The 19,994-nt window shown below is 40.0% G+C and overlaps 1 protein-coding gene across 8 annotated transcripts in view; it reads left to right on the forward strand.

The window, feature by feature from the left end:
• ANKS1A (ankyrin repeat and sterile alpha motif domain containing 1A) overlaps window positions 1–19,994 on the forward strand; it is a 195,287-nt gene that overhangs the window by 122,843 nt on the left and 52,450 nt on the right. For 4 of the 8 annotated variants that reach the window (XM_084853043.1, XM_084853038.1, XM_084853041.1 and 1 more), the window contains exons 15-16: window positions 2,051–2,117; window positions 14,386–14,492. In XM_084853043.1, coding sequence (XP_084709169.1) covers window positions 2,051–2,117; window positions 14,386–14,492 — 174 coding nt within the window. Of the gene's footprint in view, window positions 1–339; window positions 391–2,050; window positions 2,118–14,385; window positions 14,493–19,994 lie in introns of all 8 variants that reach the window. The other 4 variants (XM_084853040.1, XM_084853039.1, XM_084853036.1 and 1 more) reach the window with 2 other exon arrangements.

Raw genomic sequence — 19,994 nt, forward strand, 5'->3', positions numbered from 1 at the left:
GTGTCGCAAGTCAAGTAAGCACCTTCCAGGACATTGTCATCAAGATGTTTCCTCTTTCCTTGTCTCTTGCTCTACAAAGAAATTTAAGTGGATACTTGTAAGCTACCAAGTTCTCAGGAATATGAGAAACTGGAACAAGTGCAATGTTTAGGACAGGAAGCAGCTTAAAGAGCAATAAAGAAAACATGGTCCTTTATGAAATCCTGGCTAGTTCTTGTGCTGTTCTGGATCAATCACTGCTTGAACCTTGTCCTTTGGTTTATATATTCTCCTAGACTGAATTGTGCTTAACATAATGGATTGGATTGCCCTTGGAAAACATGTTTTGCTCTTTCCCAGCAGTTTCAGCAGCAGATGCCTGATGTCTCCGAAGTTCAGTCTTTATACAATGTAAGAAATCAGAAAAGCTTTGCCTCTGCTGGGAAGCAATCTGTCTGCTGGCATTGCTTAGTCATGCAGTTATTTTCTACTTTCTTCATGTTTGTGCTTTTTCTTTGCTGGTTATGGGAAACGTTTGAGATGGTCCTTGTAAGATTTATAGAGAAGATACATGAAAAAGTTCATGTGCTAGGTGCAACATTGTGTAACTCAAATGATTATTGGACAAAAATTGGGGGGGGGGGTTACCTGCAGGAGGTCCAATCCATTTAGACGTTGTACAGTGTTGTTGGCTCTGTAAAATCAAGCTTAGGAAGATGTGTGATTTATTTCTTTAGCATCAGTGTGCATAGTGCTTTACAAAGTACAAAAGGTCAGCCCCCTGCTCTAGATTGAAAATTCAACAAAGGGGCAGGGGAAACTGAAAATAATTTGTGTTTATTATATGTGCTCAAGGCATTGGAACAAAAGAAACATTAATTCAATCATTTGTCAGGGATGTGCATCTTCAGATTCAAGTACCCCATTCTTAATAAGCTTCTGGATCTTTTATCTTGCTAGCATAAGACTATAAATCTAAGGAAGAAACAAATATCTCTTTTGCTAGTAAACTACATGTTAACCTTGATAACTTAAATGAGATGAGCAGTGACTTGATATGTCAGAGTTCTTGAGCTGAACAGCACAAAGGTAAATCCAGCATGGTTGCTAACTTTGTTCTGTGGAAATCAGACACATTTGCACCTTGTGCTATCCATGCAGTGGCAGGCATAGGACCGTGCCCACTACACAAGACAGTATTGCTACATTTCTGAGCATACAAGCGAACCCATAGTGAGGCCCCTCCTAGGTTTCTTGACAGGATTTCACAAAAAGTGGCTTGACTTCAAGCTCTATAGGTTGAAGATCTGTTTATATGCTGGTATTTAAGACTAGCTGTGGAAGTTCTTTTTAATATCCTTAGGGCGCAATCCTATACATGTTTAAATGGAAAAGGTCCTATAATTCCCAGTATTCTCCAGCCAGCATAGCTGGCTGGGGGATGCTAAGAGTTGTAGGACTTTTCTCTGTGTAGGCATACATAGGGTTGCTCCTTTAGGGCCTTCTTAAAACCCAGAGTGTCATGTCTAAAAGGCATTCACTGCAACTGCTTGGGGAGCTTCTAGATGACCCTGCAGTTTAGTTCAGCCTAGACTGGATGGTTTCTTCTCTTACTGCTGTTGAAGCACTACCCAAAATGTTTCTGCTTTCTGCACATGTTTTACAGCTCATATTAATGCTTTTGCAGGCTTTCAGTAAAAGCAACTTGGGATGTGTGCCTTGAAAGCTCCCCTAGGCTGTAGGTGTGCATTATTTGCTGGTAACATAGGATTTGTCTATTTTAAGGTGAAATTTAGGGTATGGAAGGGCTCTTCCGTTCATGTATGCCACTTTAAGGTTTGCTTATATTTCTTTACAGTGTGGACAAATATCACCATTTTCTTCCTAGTTGTTAGCTTGGTAAGATGCTTCTGTACGGTCCTCTCTGTTATATTGACCATGAATTTATTCTTTTCAGACAATATAAATGCAGCAACTCTTACATTTCTCTATCTGCATGGTTAAGAACCTATCTGGTCAGGCTCAACTTATTTATGAATACAGTCTCACTAATATTTCTTATATTTTTCAGATCGAGAAAATCATGAGCTCTATCGGTGAAGGCATTGACTTTTCTCAGGAGCAGCAGAGGATGTCAGGTACCATATTGAACTGCTGAGAGGTGTGAGTCAGTTCTGCTTTGGGCAGCTGTCTCAACCTACATTTGCATTCAAACTAGCAAAGGAGAGAGGAGTGCAAACGAGTTGGGCCTATGCTTGGACTTGCCGGGGGGGGGGGGGGGGCTTGGATTTCTCAAACCATGATGTAAATCTGTTCTACCCTCTAGTGTTGGGTTAAGCTCAGCAATCCAGATAAAGGATAGCAATCAGCTATTCTGCAATTCCTAATTGGGTGGAGATATACACACAATGCTTAATTTAATGGATTGTTCTTTGGCACAAGCAGTTACCAGCCCTCTTTTCACTGCTGCTCACTCCATATATAATGTTGCCTCACTTCACATAATTATGACTTATTTAGTGTCTGTACTGGAAGAAAGGCAACAGCAGGGCTGAATAAAGATACAGGGAGTGCTGGGTTAGGAGGAGATCTTGCCTTGCTTGTAGTTTTGTCTGCTGGCTTTTGCCTGTTTAGATCTACTGGACTGTTGTTCCCTGTATGTACCTGAATCAGAGTCCCACTTACTCTTGAAAGAGATGCCTTTTATGACTGTTACTTCAGGCCCTTCTCTTAGCACCTGTCCACCCTTGATTGGACTCCTGTTCCTCATTCTAGATTCTGACAGAAGTTGAAGACTAAGTAACTAGTGGCCTTTTTACCTTCAGCAGTAATTGATAGCAAGAGGAAGTCCTGGAGGCAGTAATTTCAGCCGTTAAAAACCCTTGCTTTAGTAATGAACCACATGTTGAGTTAGACCACAGAAACCCTTCTTAAATTATCAATCTGAAATTGGCTGTTCTTGATATTTTATGTGAGGAAAGAGAATGTAATAAATGGAGGAACTGTAAAGAGGACTCTTGTAATAATAGTTAGGGCATCATTTTCACCAGACTGCTGCAAGGAGTTCTGATGATGATGATGATGATGATGATGATGATGTATTACAGATTAAGATATTTTCAGCAATGTTCATCCTCATATAAAGAGCGTAGAAATAGTGATTCTGAAGTTTTCAGCTTTGTTTAAACCTTATGGCTTGTGAAGTATTTTGGCACAACCGTTTTAAAAGTGCAGTCCATAATAGAAGAGCTATGGCAGTCCATCGCAAAACAAGAGGAAAATATCCAAAGTTTCTGTAGGCGACAGACTCCCCACTTTGCAGAAAATGGCCAGAAACGTTTCAAGTTTTTAAAGCTGTCTTTGAAGGGATCTATAATAGAGAAATACAAATTTACACATTTGCTTCTGCACCTGGAATGAAGACATGAGATAAGAATGTGGATTAAAATACATCTACAACCTATGCCGTACTACCTAGTTCTGTGATAATCCCATTGGGCCCCAGAGAGAAGGCTACTGTACCCCTTGCACAGTCTTCTGTTGCAATAGACCATATGGGAAGGCAGAAATTGTGACTGGGGCATAGCCCTTATATTCCAAAACCATCAGGTTTAATAGGCAAATTACACCCACTCAAGAGCAAAGGACACAACTAATCCAGCCCAAGACAAGGGAGGGCTTGGTGAGGTGTGTGTGTGTGGTACTTTAGTTGCCCCTGGATCCTCATATTCCCACTAGCTAACCAACAAACACAGTGTGCAAACAACCATCCCTGCCCAGATCACCTTATCAGTGCTAGGCCTGATCTGGACTTGCTATCACCTGCCAGACATTCTCCAGCTAGGTGGCCCCAATACATGCCACTGCCACAGCAGCCTCTCCTAATGTCTTTTAAGATGCTGCTTCCTTGACAACAGGTTGCAGCATCTGACAGGCTGCTGACATCCAGTCCTTTCCCAAAGGCCAAAGAAAGTCAGCTGTCACAGCTGATGTGCTCTGAAAAAATGCTACCCTAGGAAAGGCATGGTTGCTTTAAATAGGTACAGCAATGCTGCCCCCTCCCCCCTTGGGTGTGCCTTGTGATGCTTGGACCATGGCCCACTCCAACCCTTTGCTGCCAGTCTCGTGCGCCATTCCCTCAAAGGGTGGGAGCCAATGCGCACACAGCCCCACACTTCAAAATATGGAGAAATGGCATAAGATGGACTAGTTACTCCCAGTGTCGTTTTATATCATATGTTCAATGCTATGTACAGAAATAATTCCCTCTAATAGAAACTCAAGTGGTTGAGGGCTGACAAAAATAGAGCCAAAACAGGGCGACTGAGAAATGAGAGGAGTATGTATTGGCATACTTGTGTGAACCCTGAGGTCTGCAGAAGTAATTAAAAAAAACCCCTCAACAATCTAAGGGACATCTGCCCCACCCCGACCCCAAACAATGTAATGAAGGCTGAGCATGTTCAGTAGCCATAGAATGTTGTATGTCCGCTGGAAAAGAAAATAGGTGGGGAGAGAGTGGAATGAGGGAGGGGCTATGAACAGGAGCACTCCTGTTAGGAGGGAGGATATACTGTAATATTTTGTTGCAAGTTCCATTTGTTATACTGAAAAACCATCAGATTCACAACTTATAAAGAGAACAACTCTTAAATATATTTTAGAAATATTTCATTTCTTTTAAGATCAAGGGATTTTTCTAGTTGTGGACTTGAAAATATATATCTTGGATGGTCCAAGCAATAGGAATGTTCAGTTGGACAGAGCTGCACAGATCTTGCATGCTTACAGCAGACAACATGGAAGGAAATAATGCAGCACTGAGTGTGGAAATAGATATAGAGACCTCATCTCTACAGACTTCTTCAGCAGTGGCACAATGACCTAAAACTTAATGGTATAGCCAATATAAAATTCTTTTTGGAGTTCACTACACAACCAATAAACTACATGCCAGGCTTCTAGCAATCTGTGCAGAAAAGACTGCAAGGGGGCGGCGGGATATTGAAGATATCCTGTGAGATTGCTACAAAAAGCTAGAATAGATTCAGAGGCAATAAACAGTTGAATACCAGCTGCTGGGGAATAATAGCAAGAGAGGTTTCTTGCCCTCATGTCCTGCTTGTGGGCTTCCCAGAGACATCTGGTTAGCCACTGTAGGAAACAAGATGGTGGAGTAGATAGACCTTTGGTCTGATCAAGCAGGGCTCTTCTTATGTTCTTAGAATTTACTTGATACCTACTAGTGTGAATTGGGTATCTGAGTGTGTCAGAATCTATTAAATGTTGGTTAATAGTCACCATTCATCTGGTGATAGAGCCTCACAAACCAAGCCTCTTAGAGTTGAAACTTCACGGAAATGGACAAACAGATTCCAAGGGAGGGACCTGCCAGCATAATAATAGTAAGAGTTTATTCTCTCAGTATTAGTGAGAGAATAAATAATGAGAGTTTATTCTCGGGGAAGAATGAGACATTCATATTAGAGACTTACAGGCTTTTATTGTGCTGTGCAGCACATGTCAAAGAGGTATGGCTTCATAGACATTTATTTCTGCTCAGATGATAAATGAATCTAATCCTAGGGGAACAGTGTTCCACGAAGGAACCACCTCTCCCAAAGGTCCCTGTCACAAAGAGTTGTGTATAGAACTCATGATTAACTGAAGTTGGTTCATGGTCATTGTAGCATAGCAATAACTAAAAAGTTTTATCTCTGAAAATACTCGACTGCTTTTTTCCTGCAAGAGCCAGTTATGTTATATTCCATCCTTGTATTTAATGTAGCAATAGGATAATTACATTTTGCACTCCATGAACTATATTGAAGTTAACAACCAAATGTGTTAAAATCCTCTTACTGTTTTTGCTCTAAAATATTCTATTTTGGAAAATTGGGGGGGAAAAAACTCTTGGGTTGCGCTAAGGTTTCTCCACAGAGGTGGACATAACTCCTCCTGTGGAAAGGTTAATAATTATTATTATATATGGAACCCCTTCCTGGTGAAACCAGGATCACCTAAGGCACATCTTTGTTGGCAATTTTCAAAGTTGATATATAGGGATGGAAGACGAATGTTGAAGAGATGGAAGCTCTTCTAGTGTATGTTGTGTGACCTCATAATCCTCTAACGATGCAATCTTATGTATGTTTAGACAGAAAAACATCATACAACTCCCAGCATCCCTCCAGCCAGCCATGTATAATTGTAGCTTAATAGAGGATGGGAAATGAAAATTTAGTAGAGATGTTTTTGAATAATTGGAATCTGTTGAAGCATTGAATATACAACCTTGAAGATTTAAGAAAATAACACTACTTTATTTCAGCATAGGCAATGACAGAAACAGTATATTTATATTTACTGAACTTTCTTGTCTGATAAAATAGTTCTTCCAAGCTTTTGCTATAATTTGGTTGATGCAGAAAAAAGTACTTTCTGATGAATCAGTTGAACTAAAATGGATCAGAGATGGATTTGTATGGATTTGTCTTTAGTGGATATAACATTAGTTATTTCTTTTTTCAGTAAAATAACCTGATTTGACTACATGGCTGCAGAATTAGATTATGAAAGGAATTTGCTGGAGTTGCAGTTGGATCCAGATTTAGTCATATTTAGAGTAGATCCATTTACATCAGTGGAATGTAAATAAGTTGATTTTAATGGGTTTACTCTGAGTATAACTAAATTGAGATCAAACCTGGTACCTACATTGTGGTCTTTTTGATGCCAGGTGAAAACCTCCTTATTTTTCCAGGCATTCTAGTATTTCAGTTTCTGTTGTTTTTAAATCTGTTATTTTATTTTTAAATCTTTACACTGCTGCTGGTTTTTACTTTGATTTTATCCTGTAGTTTTAAACTTTTAAAACCTTTATATTACGATTTATTGTGCTGAATTTTATGGTTTTAATTATTGTGAATTGCCCCGAGAGCTCCAGCTTTTGGGTGGTATAGAAATGTAATAAATAACTAAATAAATACCTGCAGTCTGTAGATCAGCCTTCCGCCACTGATGCCATCCAGGTGTGTTGGACTGCAACTTCCAAAATCCCCCAGCTAGGTTTATAGTTTATAGTTTCATAGGGTTGGAAGGGGCCTAGAAGACCATCAAGTCCAACCCCCTGCTCAGTGCAGGAAGTCTGATTCCCAGGCGGTCTCCCATCCAAGTACTAACCTGGGCTGACCCTGCTTAGCTTCCAAGATCAGACGAGATCAGGCACATCCAGCCCATACTGCTCTGACAGCTGTAGTGCAACACATCCAAAGGTACTAGTATACTGTCTTTTGGATCAGATTTCCCACCCCACCATATTATATCCTTTTCTGAAGAGGTTCAATAATGTGTTCTTCTGTTTACATAAAACAAGGGTGTTGAACATCATTCCTGGATTCTCCAGCCTCGGATATGGCCCCCCAGACTTTGTCTAGGGGCCATAGGATTTCTCCCTTAATGTGATTTAAATGTTATGTATACATTTTTATTTGAGTAAAAATTTAAAGATAATAGCTTGTACTTCCCTTACATTGTTTAAATATAATATAATTGTTTAAATAGAAAGAAACAAAGCTACTGGAAACGGTTGACATGCTAAAATTTAGCCTTCTCCAACATGGTGCACTCCAGATATATTGTACTACAACTCCCAGCATCCTTCAGTCAGCATGAAGGTGCTCTCCAACACATCTGGAGAGCACCAGGTTGGGGAAGTCTGTACTAATTAATTTTAGCAACCCAAAGTAAGTTCTGTGCATGATGACAGCCACTCATCTATTTCAACAGAGTACAACTTTCGTCCACTACAGTTCTTTGGGCACCTTTGGTTTCGCTGTCATTACTTATTAGTTCCATTTCACACTGAGACATAGATGTATTTCAGTGTCATATATGTATTCTCTCATGTGTTTGCTAGGGATAATCATCTGAAAAACATTAATTCCAACGTTGGAACTGGCAAGCTTGCCCAGTGTTGTATTTGCAGTTGGCATCCATTCATTTTTACTAATGAACTTATGAAACAGAACATTTTCTGCAGAAAAATAAAGCACTAGAAAATGTTCTGTCTGGGAAATTTTCTGCCCCGTATCACACTGCCCGAGTCAGGGGTAGTAAACATCCAAGGCACTGTCACATAGCATTCAACCTAGATGAGAGTAGCTCTTCTTAAATAGTAGCATTAACTTTTATCTAGTGGCAGAAACGGATTTCTGTAGTTTGCAGCCTTTGCTAGAATTTGAGTTGTTCCCACTGACATAAACTAAAAGCCAAATGAGGGGGGTTGCTATAAAACTGTAGCAGTTTATATTCTTCACAGTAGTCTGCCTTAAACTGAAGGTAATCAAGAGTGTCCAGTGTTACTCATTGTGTCACTTCTGATCTCACTTGGTTGATTTGAATTTCTGGGTTTCCCACTTATCCCTTGATAACTTCCACCATTTTTAGCAACAATTTGTATTGCCCCAGTCATGCCATCATCTTCATGGTCAGTACTTTCATAGGCCATAATTCCCTTCCTATAGATTAATCCAGACCACTCACCTTCTTCAGTTTTCATCATATATGCTACATATTGTTAAATACTTGGGATATTGCTTTGTTCCTTAATTTCAAAATGGAGGCCATATTTGTCTCAGCCTGGGGCCAGGAGCCACATAGATGTTGGTGGTGGCAAGCAGATTCTTGCTTTCCCCTCCATACATTAGGTATATGTGAGGAAGGGGGCTCTTATGGTTAGTCCTTGTCTCTGTTTCTATACCAGTCTCTGAGGTAACTAAACCTCTTGCCTGTTTTCTGTAAATATTCTGACTGGGACATACTTCCCTTGAGTTTCCTGTTAGTAGTTCCATGCTTCAGAAATACCATATGATTCAAGTAGTATTTGCATAGTCTTCCCATCTAGGGACAGGCCAGGCCCATATAATCTTAGCTTAAGAAAAAAACACTACAGTGTTACACAGGCTAAAGTTAAATTGTATTTTTAACATGCTTATTACTCTGTTCTACATTGAGTTTTTATGGTCAGACTCATCTTTTGAGTCCTTTTTTCTAACGCATCAGTCTAGATGTCTTCCTCAACTTTGCTTATTGCAACTGAGGTTATGAATGATTCTGACATTGGCTGTTAATATTTCTAGGATGCCTTAAAGAGGAAAGACCCTTACAGATGACACCATCATAAGGATGGGGATCCTTTTCATACTTTTCAGCTGCCAGTCCTGGTCTACTGTGTGTATGGCTACTGTGAAATTAAAGCACAATAAAATCAATGTTTGTATACTTGAAATGGACATATAGCTAGGCTGTCTTTTTGTGTAAGGCAGAATGAAGTAGTCCTTGTCATTTCCTTCAGGAAAACCTTCAGGGATTTTCCCCACTTAGAGCTGCTGTTCAGAATAGACATTTTGGAATTGCACCATTTTTCTCTAGGCTTCAAGAGGATCCATTGGCTGTTTTACTTGGATAAATGATCCCCCCCCCCCCCCGGAAGATAAATCAGAGTTGTCGTCTAGCATGCACATGCTGTTGATCACAGCTTACTGTTTTTCTGAAATGTATGTAAAATCCACCACACATTATTCAGGGCCACCTTATATCATTTGTTTTGCAGTACTACTTAAAGATTCATATTACTGTGCAAAATTCTCTATATAAAGTAACATAAGAATGAGCTCATATCAGTTATTTAGTTTTTCTCAAATTGAAAGGACCAGTGGCTAGCTAGACAGGTGCCAATACTAATTGTAAAGGGTTTAACATATATGGGGTATTAACTATTCAGCATGGTCAACTTCTCAACAGATGTGCTGTGGGGTAGACTTATCCTTGTTCACATATATCATGTGAACCACAATGGCTCTTAGTTGTGGATTATAAATTCATTCTTTTGATCCTATCTTTGGGTTGTATTCAATGTTAGACCTACTTAGAGGCCCACTGAAATGAATGGGACTTAGGTTAGTCATTACTTTGACTAAATCATTGTGTGGTATGTTTTGTAACTTTAAGTAGCAACTGCAGGGGTGGTAAGGGGATGGGAGAGATCAGGATTAGGAATACAAGGAGGAGGTTTTAAGATCTTCCCCTTACTGGAGTTCCAACAAAAATTTCTACCCACAGTTACTATTTCATGCCAATGAACCTTTCCTTCCGTGCCAAATAACAGTTTCTGGGGGGTTAAGTTAGTTAATATTAGTCATTTCAGTGGGTCTACTTTAAGTAGGACTAATATTGGATCAATCTGATTATTTTCCCAAAATGCTTTTTCTGAGGAGGGAAGAAATTTAAATTTAAATGGTTTGGAGTCTATTGCAGAAGCTTTGGCAGAGGTTGTGGATCTTGCTTTCCTTTGCATTGTATGGATGCTGCTTCAATAGATTCTAAGGCTTTACAAAGAGTGAACATTCTTTCCAACAGAAATGTGCCCATTGATCCTTGTCCGCATCACTGCTGAAGAAATATGTTAAAGGGCAACACATCTTCAACAACAGCTCTTTCAAAGAGGGCGTGGGGGGGTACAGCTTGAAGACAAAAGGCTTTGTCTTGCTTTAACAGCTTAGCCCCAAGCCTCTGCAGAAAAAAAATGGTTGTGTACTACTCTTCCACTCACTATTTGAAAAAATAAAATGTTGGGAATTGGGCAAAATGGCTTCATGGCAGAAACTGACTTTCCCTCCCTCTGCTTCAGTTTTCTAGCACATGATGGCTCCCCTGGCATGGAGAGTTTGTATTGTGTGTGGTGGTTTTACAGTGATTTCATCCATCAGTTTCTTACCCCAAGCCAGAGAAGAATGAATGGTCTCTGCAACTTCAGTAAGCTTGAATAGTCTTGTTTCATCAGGGAGAATTTATGTGGGATACTACAAGTTAGTTCCGTAGCTAGTTAAACGCCAAACTTTAAAAAGTGCTATATCCTACTAATAAAAGCTCATTGCAGTCTGTACTCAGTCCTTTTAAATTCCAGTAATGCTGACCGTATTTACTGCTGTGAGTTAATAGCTAACTGTCTTTTTGAGGATTGGCAGACTCTTCTCCTTTTGGTGCAGAGTGGGGCTAATTAAGTTCCACATATCTTGGTCTAGCCTGTGGTTGATCGGCTTCCAACTTACCGCTCCTGTTTGCATGCATTGCATTCTCTGTTGAATGAATATCTAGTATCAAGGTGGTTTCTCTTTATTATGCTTTGGCATATGCCAAAGAAGAATGATTGGTTTCTGCAACAGCACAGAGTAGCTCACAATAGTATAGATAGAATAGGATCCTGTGCTTGTCCAGGTCATTCTGCTTTGGGGCTAGTCAGTTGCAACCCCATCATAATAAATTGCTACCAAATCAGAGGGGCCCAGGATTAAATGTATGTAGTGGGCTTTATGGTAGGCAAAATGTTTTGGCACTCTCTGAGTAAGCTGTTTGTAATTTCATACCTTCTCTTAACTACTGTTAGCTGTAGAGCTGCATTGTCCTATATTTGGAATACTTTGCTAGTGTGTTGCAACTTTCTGGACATGATGTTCCTCTCCTGGTAGTGTGACACCAGTGCATTGATATATGTAGGGGCATGCTGAAGTACATCTAACAGTGCACCTAATTAGCAATTTGCCGGCTCATAAGGTTAGATGGTTAGACAATTTGGTTTCAAGCAATGACTGAGCAAAGCTAAAATTACTGCGTAGTACTTCAGTACTTTACCATCTTTGTTTTGTTTCTTCTTCCTTTCCTGTGAGGTAGGCTTGTCTATGTTCGCAAGTATCCTGTGATTATGAATTCATTCAGAGCCTGGCCATGGCTTCTTTGCAGATCATTAACTACACATGAGTGTAGTGCTGCTCAGGGCCTTTGAAGGTATTACAGCTGGTACTCCGTTGCCCTCTGTTTTTATAGGATCCAAGCAAAAGATGTGCAGGTTGTAACACAATGTTGCTCCCACATAATTGTGAGAGGTTTCAGTAAGTTGGCTTCATCCCCAACAATGGTATGTTGTGTTTCACCATAGTTTCACAAAGATTGCCTTCAGTTTCATCATTGCACATATCAGATTTGTTAGAGACAAAGCATCCTAAAAAATTCCTGACACAGCAAATGTTGCATGCAAGTGCATAAACTCAACAGAGAAAGCCAACATAGGTTGTTTCTTTCCCATTGATCTGCCTGCTTTCAACCACACTTACCTTTCAGCATCTGGAAATCTCCTCAGTTCGCTTCTGATAAATTAATCCTAATAAGCTGCATCCATTTTACAGTGTAAAACCAAACCATGTGGCTCAGGGTCATCAAGTAAGGATTGTAATTTTAACTTGAATATTATAAAACTGCTGTCTTATTTCTCCCTCCCTCACCAGCTTCAGTTCTGAAATCTGATCGCAGCTTTTGCTGGGAGGGGTATGAGCAGGAGGGGAGGGGAAGGGAGGGACCAGCCAGTGAGAGAAAGCAAGAGATGCAGCTTGCTGCCTTTAGACAAAGCAGTCTGCTGCAGCTCTCTGAAAGGGACACATGCTTGCTTGCTTCCTTGCCTGCGAAAAAATCATAGTCGTCTTGTCTGCTTATGGAGTGGAAAGGAAATTGTCCTGGACAAGGAAAGAACCTCTGGCCAAGCAAGAGCCTGCTGCTTGAATTCTGGGGATAGATGCCCAGGCTTTGTCAGAGAAGGGAGGAGGAAATCTTTTGTGAGTGCTGCGTCCCTGGTGCTGCAGTATGTACTAAGAAGGCTGGCCAGCTCCCGAGCACTCATTAACACTGACTTGCTTAACAGCGGATCTTTTCTGCAGGCCAGTGCAGCAGGATTTCTAGCCCCCCAGTTGTTCAGTGAATAGCCAGCGCTGCGTTGTGTAGGCATTCCAGGAAGGAAGGGGCGGGGGCTAGTTTACAATGTGCAGAACTTCAGATAACCACAGGGTTCAAAGGCTACAACCCTGGTGTCTTCATCAATATTTTGCAAATGCCCTTCAAAGACGGACATGCTAGAAAGGCTGAGAAAATACTGTGTGACTTGCATAGCAATTCCTCTGAGGACTGCAAGGACGTGAGGTCTGAACTTTCCTTGCGACGTCAACTATCTCCAGTTCTGCACAAGGAAAGTAACAAGTTCCTAGACTCTCCTCTTAGGTGTAGAGGAAAGAAGAGCTGTTCCATGTAGCTTCTACTGGGCCCTGAAGAATTTCTTTCTGATTAACCAGCTGAAAGGAAGTACCAGGATATATCTAACCCTATCTGCTGCAGAGAAAGGGGGAGGGGCGTATTTGTCTTCTTTGCCCCCCTTTTTAAACCAAGGAGCTAAAATGCTTTATTCTGAGATCTGCTTATTGTCTGAGTGAGGAATTTTGAAGATAGTACTTGCCTTTAGTGGAAGAAAATGAAGTACTGGCAAACACAAGTCGACAAAGAAATAGCAGGAGCAGATGTGTTGGGAGGAAAATGAGCTGACCACTTACCTTTTTGATCTGACTGGATGCTTCGATGTAGTTATTCATTCCAGTTTAGATGTTGACGCTGGTTCCCAGCCCGGTTCAGTCAATACAGGCTGTCAGGATGCCATGCATCTGGATAGGTGGTAAAATGAAAGTGGCAGGACTTCTAAGCTCAAGTTTGTTGTCACTCATGCCTCCACTCCTTATAATAAAATAACAAAGAAAAGCCCTTACTATGGTTTGCCTGTTTCGGGACTGTTGGGGGAAAAAAAGTATAAATCTTTATTCTTCTACTGCAGTTTGTGTGTGTTTTTTTATTTGTCTTGCATGTCTTCTTTTGGACAGCTGTTCACTAATCTGGCTGATGCTGCTTTTCTGAACACCCATCGTGTCTGTTTGTCTCTCTCAGCTGCATGAAGATGTATTTTCTCTCTAACTGCTTTGCACCTCCAGTGCTAACAGCCTTCCTTACTGGCCTGTTGTACAAGGTAATGCATCTGAAGTTGCATGGATGCAAGCATCTGCTGGGCTGTATGTATTTGTAAGCTGGCCCTCTCTTGTCTCTCATGCGTGTAGCTCTGTCTTGGAATGATGCCTTGGAAAGTTTGCAGCCCCCTCAGATGAAACAAGGAGCTGACCAAGATTCTTGTGAGGTTTGGGATGCTTGTGCCTGGCAAGGAACACACTTGAACCAGGAAATCAGTGCATGTGATGCCTTGGCCCCAGGAATGGTTCTAAACAGCTTGGATTCAGAGTTTGTTTGAGTATAACTGGGAGACCGATTAACACTCTAGTTGGAACAGGACAGAAGCTTATTGTTCATGGTTTGTGTGCAGAAGAGGAGCTGTCTGTCAGCTAATTGTTGTTCTCTGGCCCTGGTTTGGCTTCTTTATGGTAATGACTATGATGTGGCAATGCCACCTGTCTTCCTCAGAGTGCCGCTGCTACCGCCTTAATGGGTTTTCCTTTTTCAAGCGTCTGCCGATTCCTCTCTCGTCAGGTTCGCGGATGCTGGAGCAGAGTGTTGGGGAGTGGCTGGAGTCCATCGGCTTACAGCAGTACGAGAGTAAACTGCTTCTCAATGGCTTCGATGATGTCCACTTTCTGGTAAGTAGATGTGTGGGAATCTGTTAAAAGGTTTTCTTGGGACTTGTAAATTGATTTTTGGAAAACAAATTCAAACTCGTACAGTACAGTTCATTACAGACTGTCTATCCTGCAGTTACGTTTTTTTTTTTTTTTTTGCATTATTTGACTTTCAGATGCAACAGTTTGTGCAGTACTACAGATCCAATTAAACAAGTGAAAGCCAAGGCTGAAGTCTTCTAATTATTTGAATGAGTAGAGATGCTGCACACAAATTTGGCTTCCTCTTTTTACAGTTCCAGTTCTCCTTTGAATTAAAAAAAAATCCCAAACTAATATAGAGGATGTCAAAAAAGCTCTTCTAGATGAGGGTAGAATTGTAGCTGTGTTGACACCTGGGAAGGAGTGCATTTGATTGACTTGGAGAGCTGAGCTATTAATTTCAAAACAAAATAACTGACATGGAAATTTCCCCACATCCTTGATAATTTTCATATATTCTTGAATATTTTCAACAACCCGCAGACTAGAGATTATGTTGTTGGAATGATCTTATTTGAAGTTATATTTAGCTTGTTAGGAAAATACTTGGAAAGTCTTCAGCTGCAAGAGATTGGTTCTGTGTTAAATGCGGCATAAGCAACCCCAGTGCCTTATTTCCAACACATTTCACATGTTTAGAATGGATCACAACTATGCTTTCTTCTTTAAGAACCATTCCCCGCTGTCCTGCCTAATGGCTAAGAGCAGAATTGTTCAGAAGAGAATAGGCTTTGGCCTTTCTGAGTAATAAACACAATAGGAATAATCTCCTTTCTTTGGTATTCATGTAATTTAGCCTCGTAAAGCACAATATTGTTTGTGCAATCAATGTTGCTGAACACCAGTTGTCCGTGACAGCACTTAGCTAAATTATGCTCAATCATTCATTGGCACTAGGCAAGAATGGATACTTATTGGGGGATCCTTGCTGAGTTTGTCTAATGGCCTTGCCAACTTCCTTTGACAAGTGGGTTGATGGACTACGCAAGGGTTCGGCATGTTAGGATGATGGGTTTAGCACCCTTTGGTGTGTAAAATGCACATTTGCCAATCCTTCAGCACACTTTTGATCAGCCTCAAGACAGATGCAAAGGCTTTTGAATTGCATCAACAATAATAAGCTTGAGAACGTGCATCTCTTCAGTCAGCAGATTTCACAGGGAAGGCCAAAATCTAATCTAAGTACAGTTCTCAGTTTGAAAACTCATCATTTTCCTTCCTAAGATATGTTGTACAAAACAGTAAAACCTGTTCTGAAATGGAAACAACACAAGTCTATCTACCAAAGCAGACCAGGTTTTAATCTTTCACAGGAGAACATTGTTTAAGTGCTGACCAGGATAGCTCTGTACTCAAATGATCACTTCAACAAGTAATAAGGTCTATTTTTCCTAGTGTTTTAGATGGTACCTTAAAGGTGAAGCCTTCCACTTACACAATTATATTTGGGTCAGGGTTTTGGAAATAATAGGTTGCTCTGTGTGTGGTTGAATGACTGGAGTTGATAATGGCCAAATATCATGTGCCAAACTGCTCATATCTCTCCTGTTGCTGTGGTGGGTGGGGAGAAGTATGTGGAAGGCAACTTAGTTTTAATTGCTGCTTCTAAGCCTTTAAAATTCAGTGAGATTAAGCAAGGCTGGTTTAACATTGTCCTCCTCCTATAGTCTTCTTCAGGCCACACATGTCTTTATTGGGACTCCAGTTGTTACTCACCTTGAATTTAAAAAACAACAACACCTGGTTGTTTTTTTTAAATAAGGTATACTTTTTTAAAAGGAGGGAAATGAAATGAAATGAATATGCATACATTTCCTGTGCATTTTCTCTGTAAACAATGGCAGTTACACTACCATACTCAGAAGCTTCAAAAGTATGAGAACCAGTTGAAAGAGAAGCTTGCTACCTTAGTCCAGGCCAGTGCAAATAATGAGGGAACTGTCTCCACCATCAGCCTAGTTTCCTCATCTAAAAGAATGTTGTGATGTTATCTTCACAAGTTAATGAATGCTGGCAGGTATAAATACAAATATGTTAATAAAAAAAACAACCCAAGTTGTACACAACCCAAGAAAACAACCCAAGTTTTTAAGCCAATGATATTTTTAATTTTGTAAGTTAATGTTTTAAGTTTGGGCTACAAATGCAAGGCTTGTATTGGACTATCCTGTTAAGGAGTGCTCCAAAGTGTGTATGCCTCTACATTTTCTTTGTTAAGGATATCTCTGATGCAGGAAATTGTGGACCTAAATTCTTGATACAGTTTCTTATCTGGGCTATGTAGATTGAAGGCAGATTCTCACATTACTGTACATAAGGATACATACTTATGCATAATACTAAGAATAGGTGGTGAAGTGTACATTAGGATCCTGGGATGTACATTAGGAACCATGAAGTTGTGTGGCCATTCTTCTTGTTATACAGTGCTTTTTATTACAGAACAATGCATTTCAGAATATAGAGAAGAGACATGAGAATTTTCCCTCTGCCCTTTCTATTCCAGTGATCACCTGGACAGCTCACATATATTAAGTGGTATATAAGGCATTGTGTAGTGTTTCTGTTACATTTGTTTGTTTGGGGCATTTGGAGCTGCAAACACCTTCCTGTTGACTTTAGTAGAAGATCTATAAAGATTACATCTGCTTTTGTAAGTAACAAGAATAGCATGCTTAACTTCTGCACTTTGTTTAAAGTGATTTATTCTTCATGGATTGAAAGATTTAATATTAATGATAAGTTCCTCTTTGCAAGTTTTCCTTTTGTTAATGTTTCATTGACCAGGTTTGAATGACATGCTGTGGCTCATCATGGGTTCTTTAACCCATGACAAAGCTGCAGTGCCTGTGGGCATGAGGTTGCATATGCAACTGCTGCTTGGGGATTGCCATGTTGTGCAAACCTGGTGAGTGTTGGCTGTGCAAGAGTTAACCCTCAGGCCATGGGTTATGTGAGGGTTGTTTAACCCTCATATAACCCATGCTTGCTTGGTTTGCATAACACAACAACCCCTGAGCAGGGGTTGCATATTCAGAATGGTGGCTGCAAATGCTGCAGCCTCACTCTGTGTTTAATAACCCACGGTGTGCACTCAAGTCATGCGAACAGCCCCACCATGTGAGATGGCCCTAGAAATAGTGCTAGGAAATCACGTTTCTCTTCTCAAAGTTCCGGTTGTGACTTTAGTTCAGTCCCATGGATGTCTGTTTTGATCTGTATATGTAAAGTGAGAATGCACCAATCTGATTCAATTAATTTCTACACCATTTGTTGGACTTCAGATAAAAAATTTCAGTGATTGAATCAGTGCTGCTAAACAATACAGTTCTGTAGGGTTTCTTGTGAGTTGGATTCAAACAGGAACGGTTAGCATTGCTGCAACACCTGTTTAAAGGGCTTGGTGCAATTCATTTTCTCCAACTTTCATAGCAATTCTTTTAAGGATAATTTTGTTCTGAACTGCTTCAGAGAACATCCAGTTGTTCATTTTTCCAGTTTCTCTTTAAAGGTTTGCACACTTCAGTTATTTGTGTTGAAGCCAAATAAGAAAGTAAAGAATAATAAATGCCAACCACTATATTTTGTGCATGAACCTTAGTAATTTCCATATCTGGGCTTTGGTGCTCTTATTTGAATTAAGCTGCAATAAATGCAGTTTAAATGATCACTTTTGAAAGTCAATTTTTTCTTCCTTGCGCAGAATCTGGACATATGACTAAGCTACAAGTTATTTACAGACTTATTGTTAATAGATTTTTCTAAGGGTTGAGACAGATTGCCACCTTAAGCCAGTTTAGGTAAAATGCTCTAGAAAAATCTGTTCCTTCATCTCATATTTTGCCAGTACAATTTTTTCAGGTTTTTGTTAAACCGAATAGTGGGTTTTGTGAGGTTATAGGATTCTGAGCAATTGGCATAGGTCAAAAGTGTTGCATTAAATCTCATTGACATATAGGCTATCAAAGCATGTGGAGTAAAAAATTGCACTTTGCCAGATAGGCTATTAGACTAACTGCTTTAGCAATAATAAAAATTAAGTTGGGATTTTTTGATAGTACTTAGTTCATTCTGTGTTAAAATCTGGATTGCATTATCCAAAATAGCGTTCTTAATGCTCAGAATTCCCCAACTACACGAACAGTTCAGCAGTGGGAAAAGACACCTGGGCAGGGTATATAAGTTTTCAAGTTGTAAACTTACTGGTTGTAAGTTTTCAAGGTAAAGGAAAACAAATGCTCGAAATATAGATACCCTGCCTTATCTATATGCCTTATGCATATGGGTAGATGACACCCCACCTTCCCAATACTGTACAATTATGGTTTTACAGACTTGGAGTCAAATAAGAAATAGCTTTGATTCAGATAAGGTAAAGTCACTCAAACATGGAGATCAATATTGGTGCCAGGAGGACCATGTAAAATGCATTTTGCATAGAGCTGTGCAAATGCTGTTTTTGTTCTGGATACAGTGTACAATAGCTTCTGCTATTTTGCCTTCTGATGAATATATCCAAATCAAGAGAGATGCTTCTGTGGCCATTAATGTGTTCCGAGGAAGCCCATCGCACCAGCATACCCTGTTGGCGTTGTGGTAGAGGTAGCTTACGCTAGTGCTACGTCATTGGTATAAGTGGAGTGGCAGCATTGGATAGTACCCAGTAGCGTGTACTTCCCTTATATTGTTTACATTTACAGAAAAAACCCAAAGGTATGAGAACTGTTGACACGCTAATTAATTTTAGCAACTCAAAGAACCGTGCATGATATGCTGACAACCACTCATCTATTTCAACAGAGTTCAACTCTTTCACTAAGATTGTTGGAGCACTTTCAGTTTCACTGTCACTATTTATTAGTTTTATTTCACTCTGTGATAGATATGTATTTCAATGACATACATGTAGTCTCTCACATACTTGCTAAGGATAATCACCTGAAAAAACAGTAATTACAACTTTGAAACTGCCAAGCTTGCCTAATAGTGTATTTGCAATTGGCATACCTTCATTTTTACTAATGAACTTATGAAGAGGACATTTTTCCCTGGAAAAATAAAGCATTAAATTTTCCAGTTTAAAATCTTTTCCACCCATCACTGATAGTTCTCTTAAAATAGAACTTTGAAAGCATGTAGGATTTCTGTCATATGTACCCTTCTACAGAGGTAAATGCTGATTCTACTTTCACAGTAACCAGTATTAACTACTACTGGAATATCTGCATTCTGCCTTAACTACTGTTTTACCATTGATGTGCACAGTTCATTAGGAAAATATGCTGTGGCTTTCATAAAATTGTAGTTTGCACGTGGAGGAAAAGACAGGAAAGGGCTGAGTTTTGTTTTGTTTTTAATGGGCTGCATCATGTCGGGCCATCTGTAATCTTGTGCAACTAGTTGCCCATCCTGCTTGTGCAACCCATTGTGCAACAGAAGGTTTTGGTGGAACTCCACTAGTGTTGTTTGAGTTTGTGGAAT

The sequence above is a fragment of the Heloderma suspectum genome, chromosome 4 (assembly GCF_057233095.1).
Source record: "Heloderma suspectum isolate Gila_16-S chromosome 4, 16-S_ref, whole genome shotgun sequence".
In the NCBI taxonomy this organism is placed as follows: Eukaryota; Metazoa; Chordata; class Lepidosauria; order Squamata; family Helodermatidae; genus Heloderma; species Heloderma suspectum.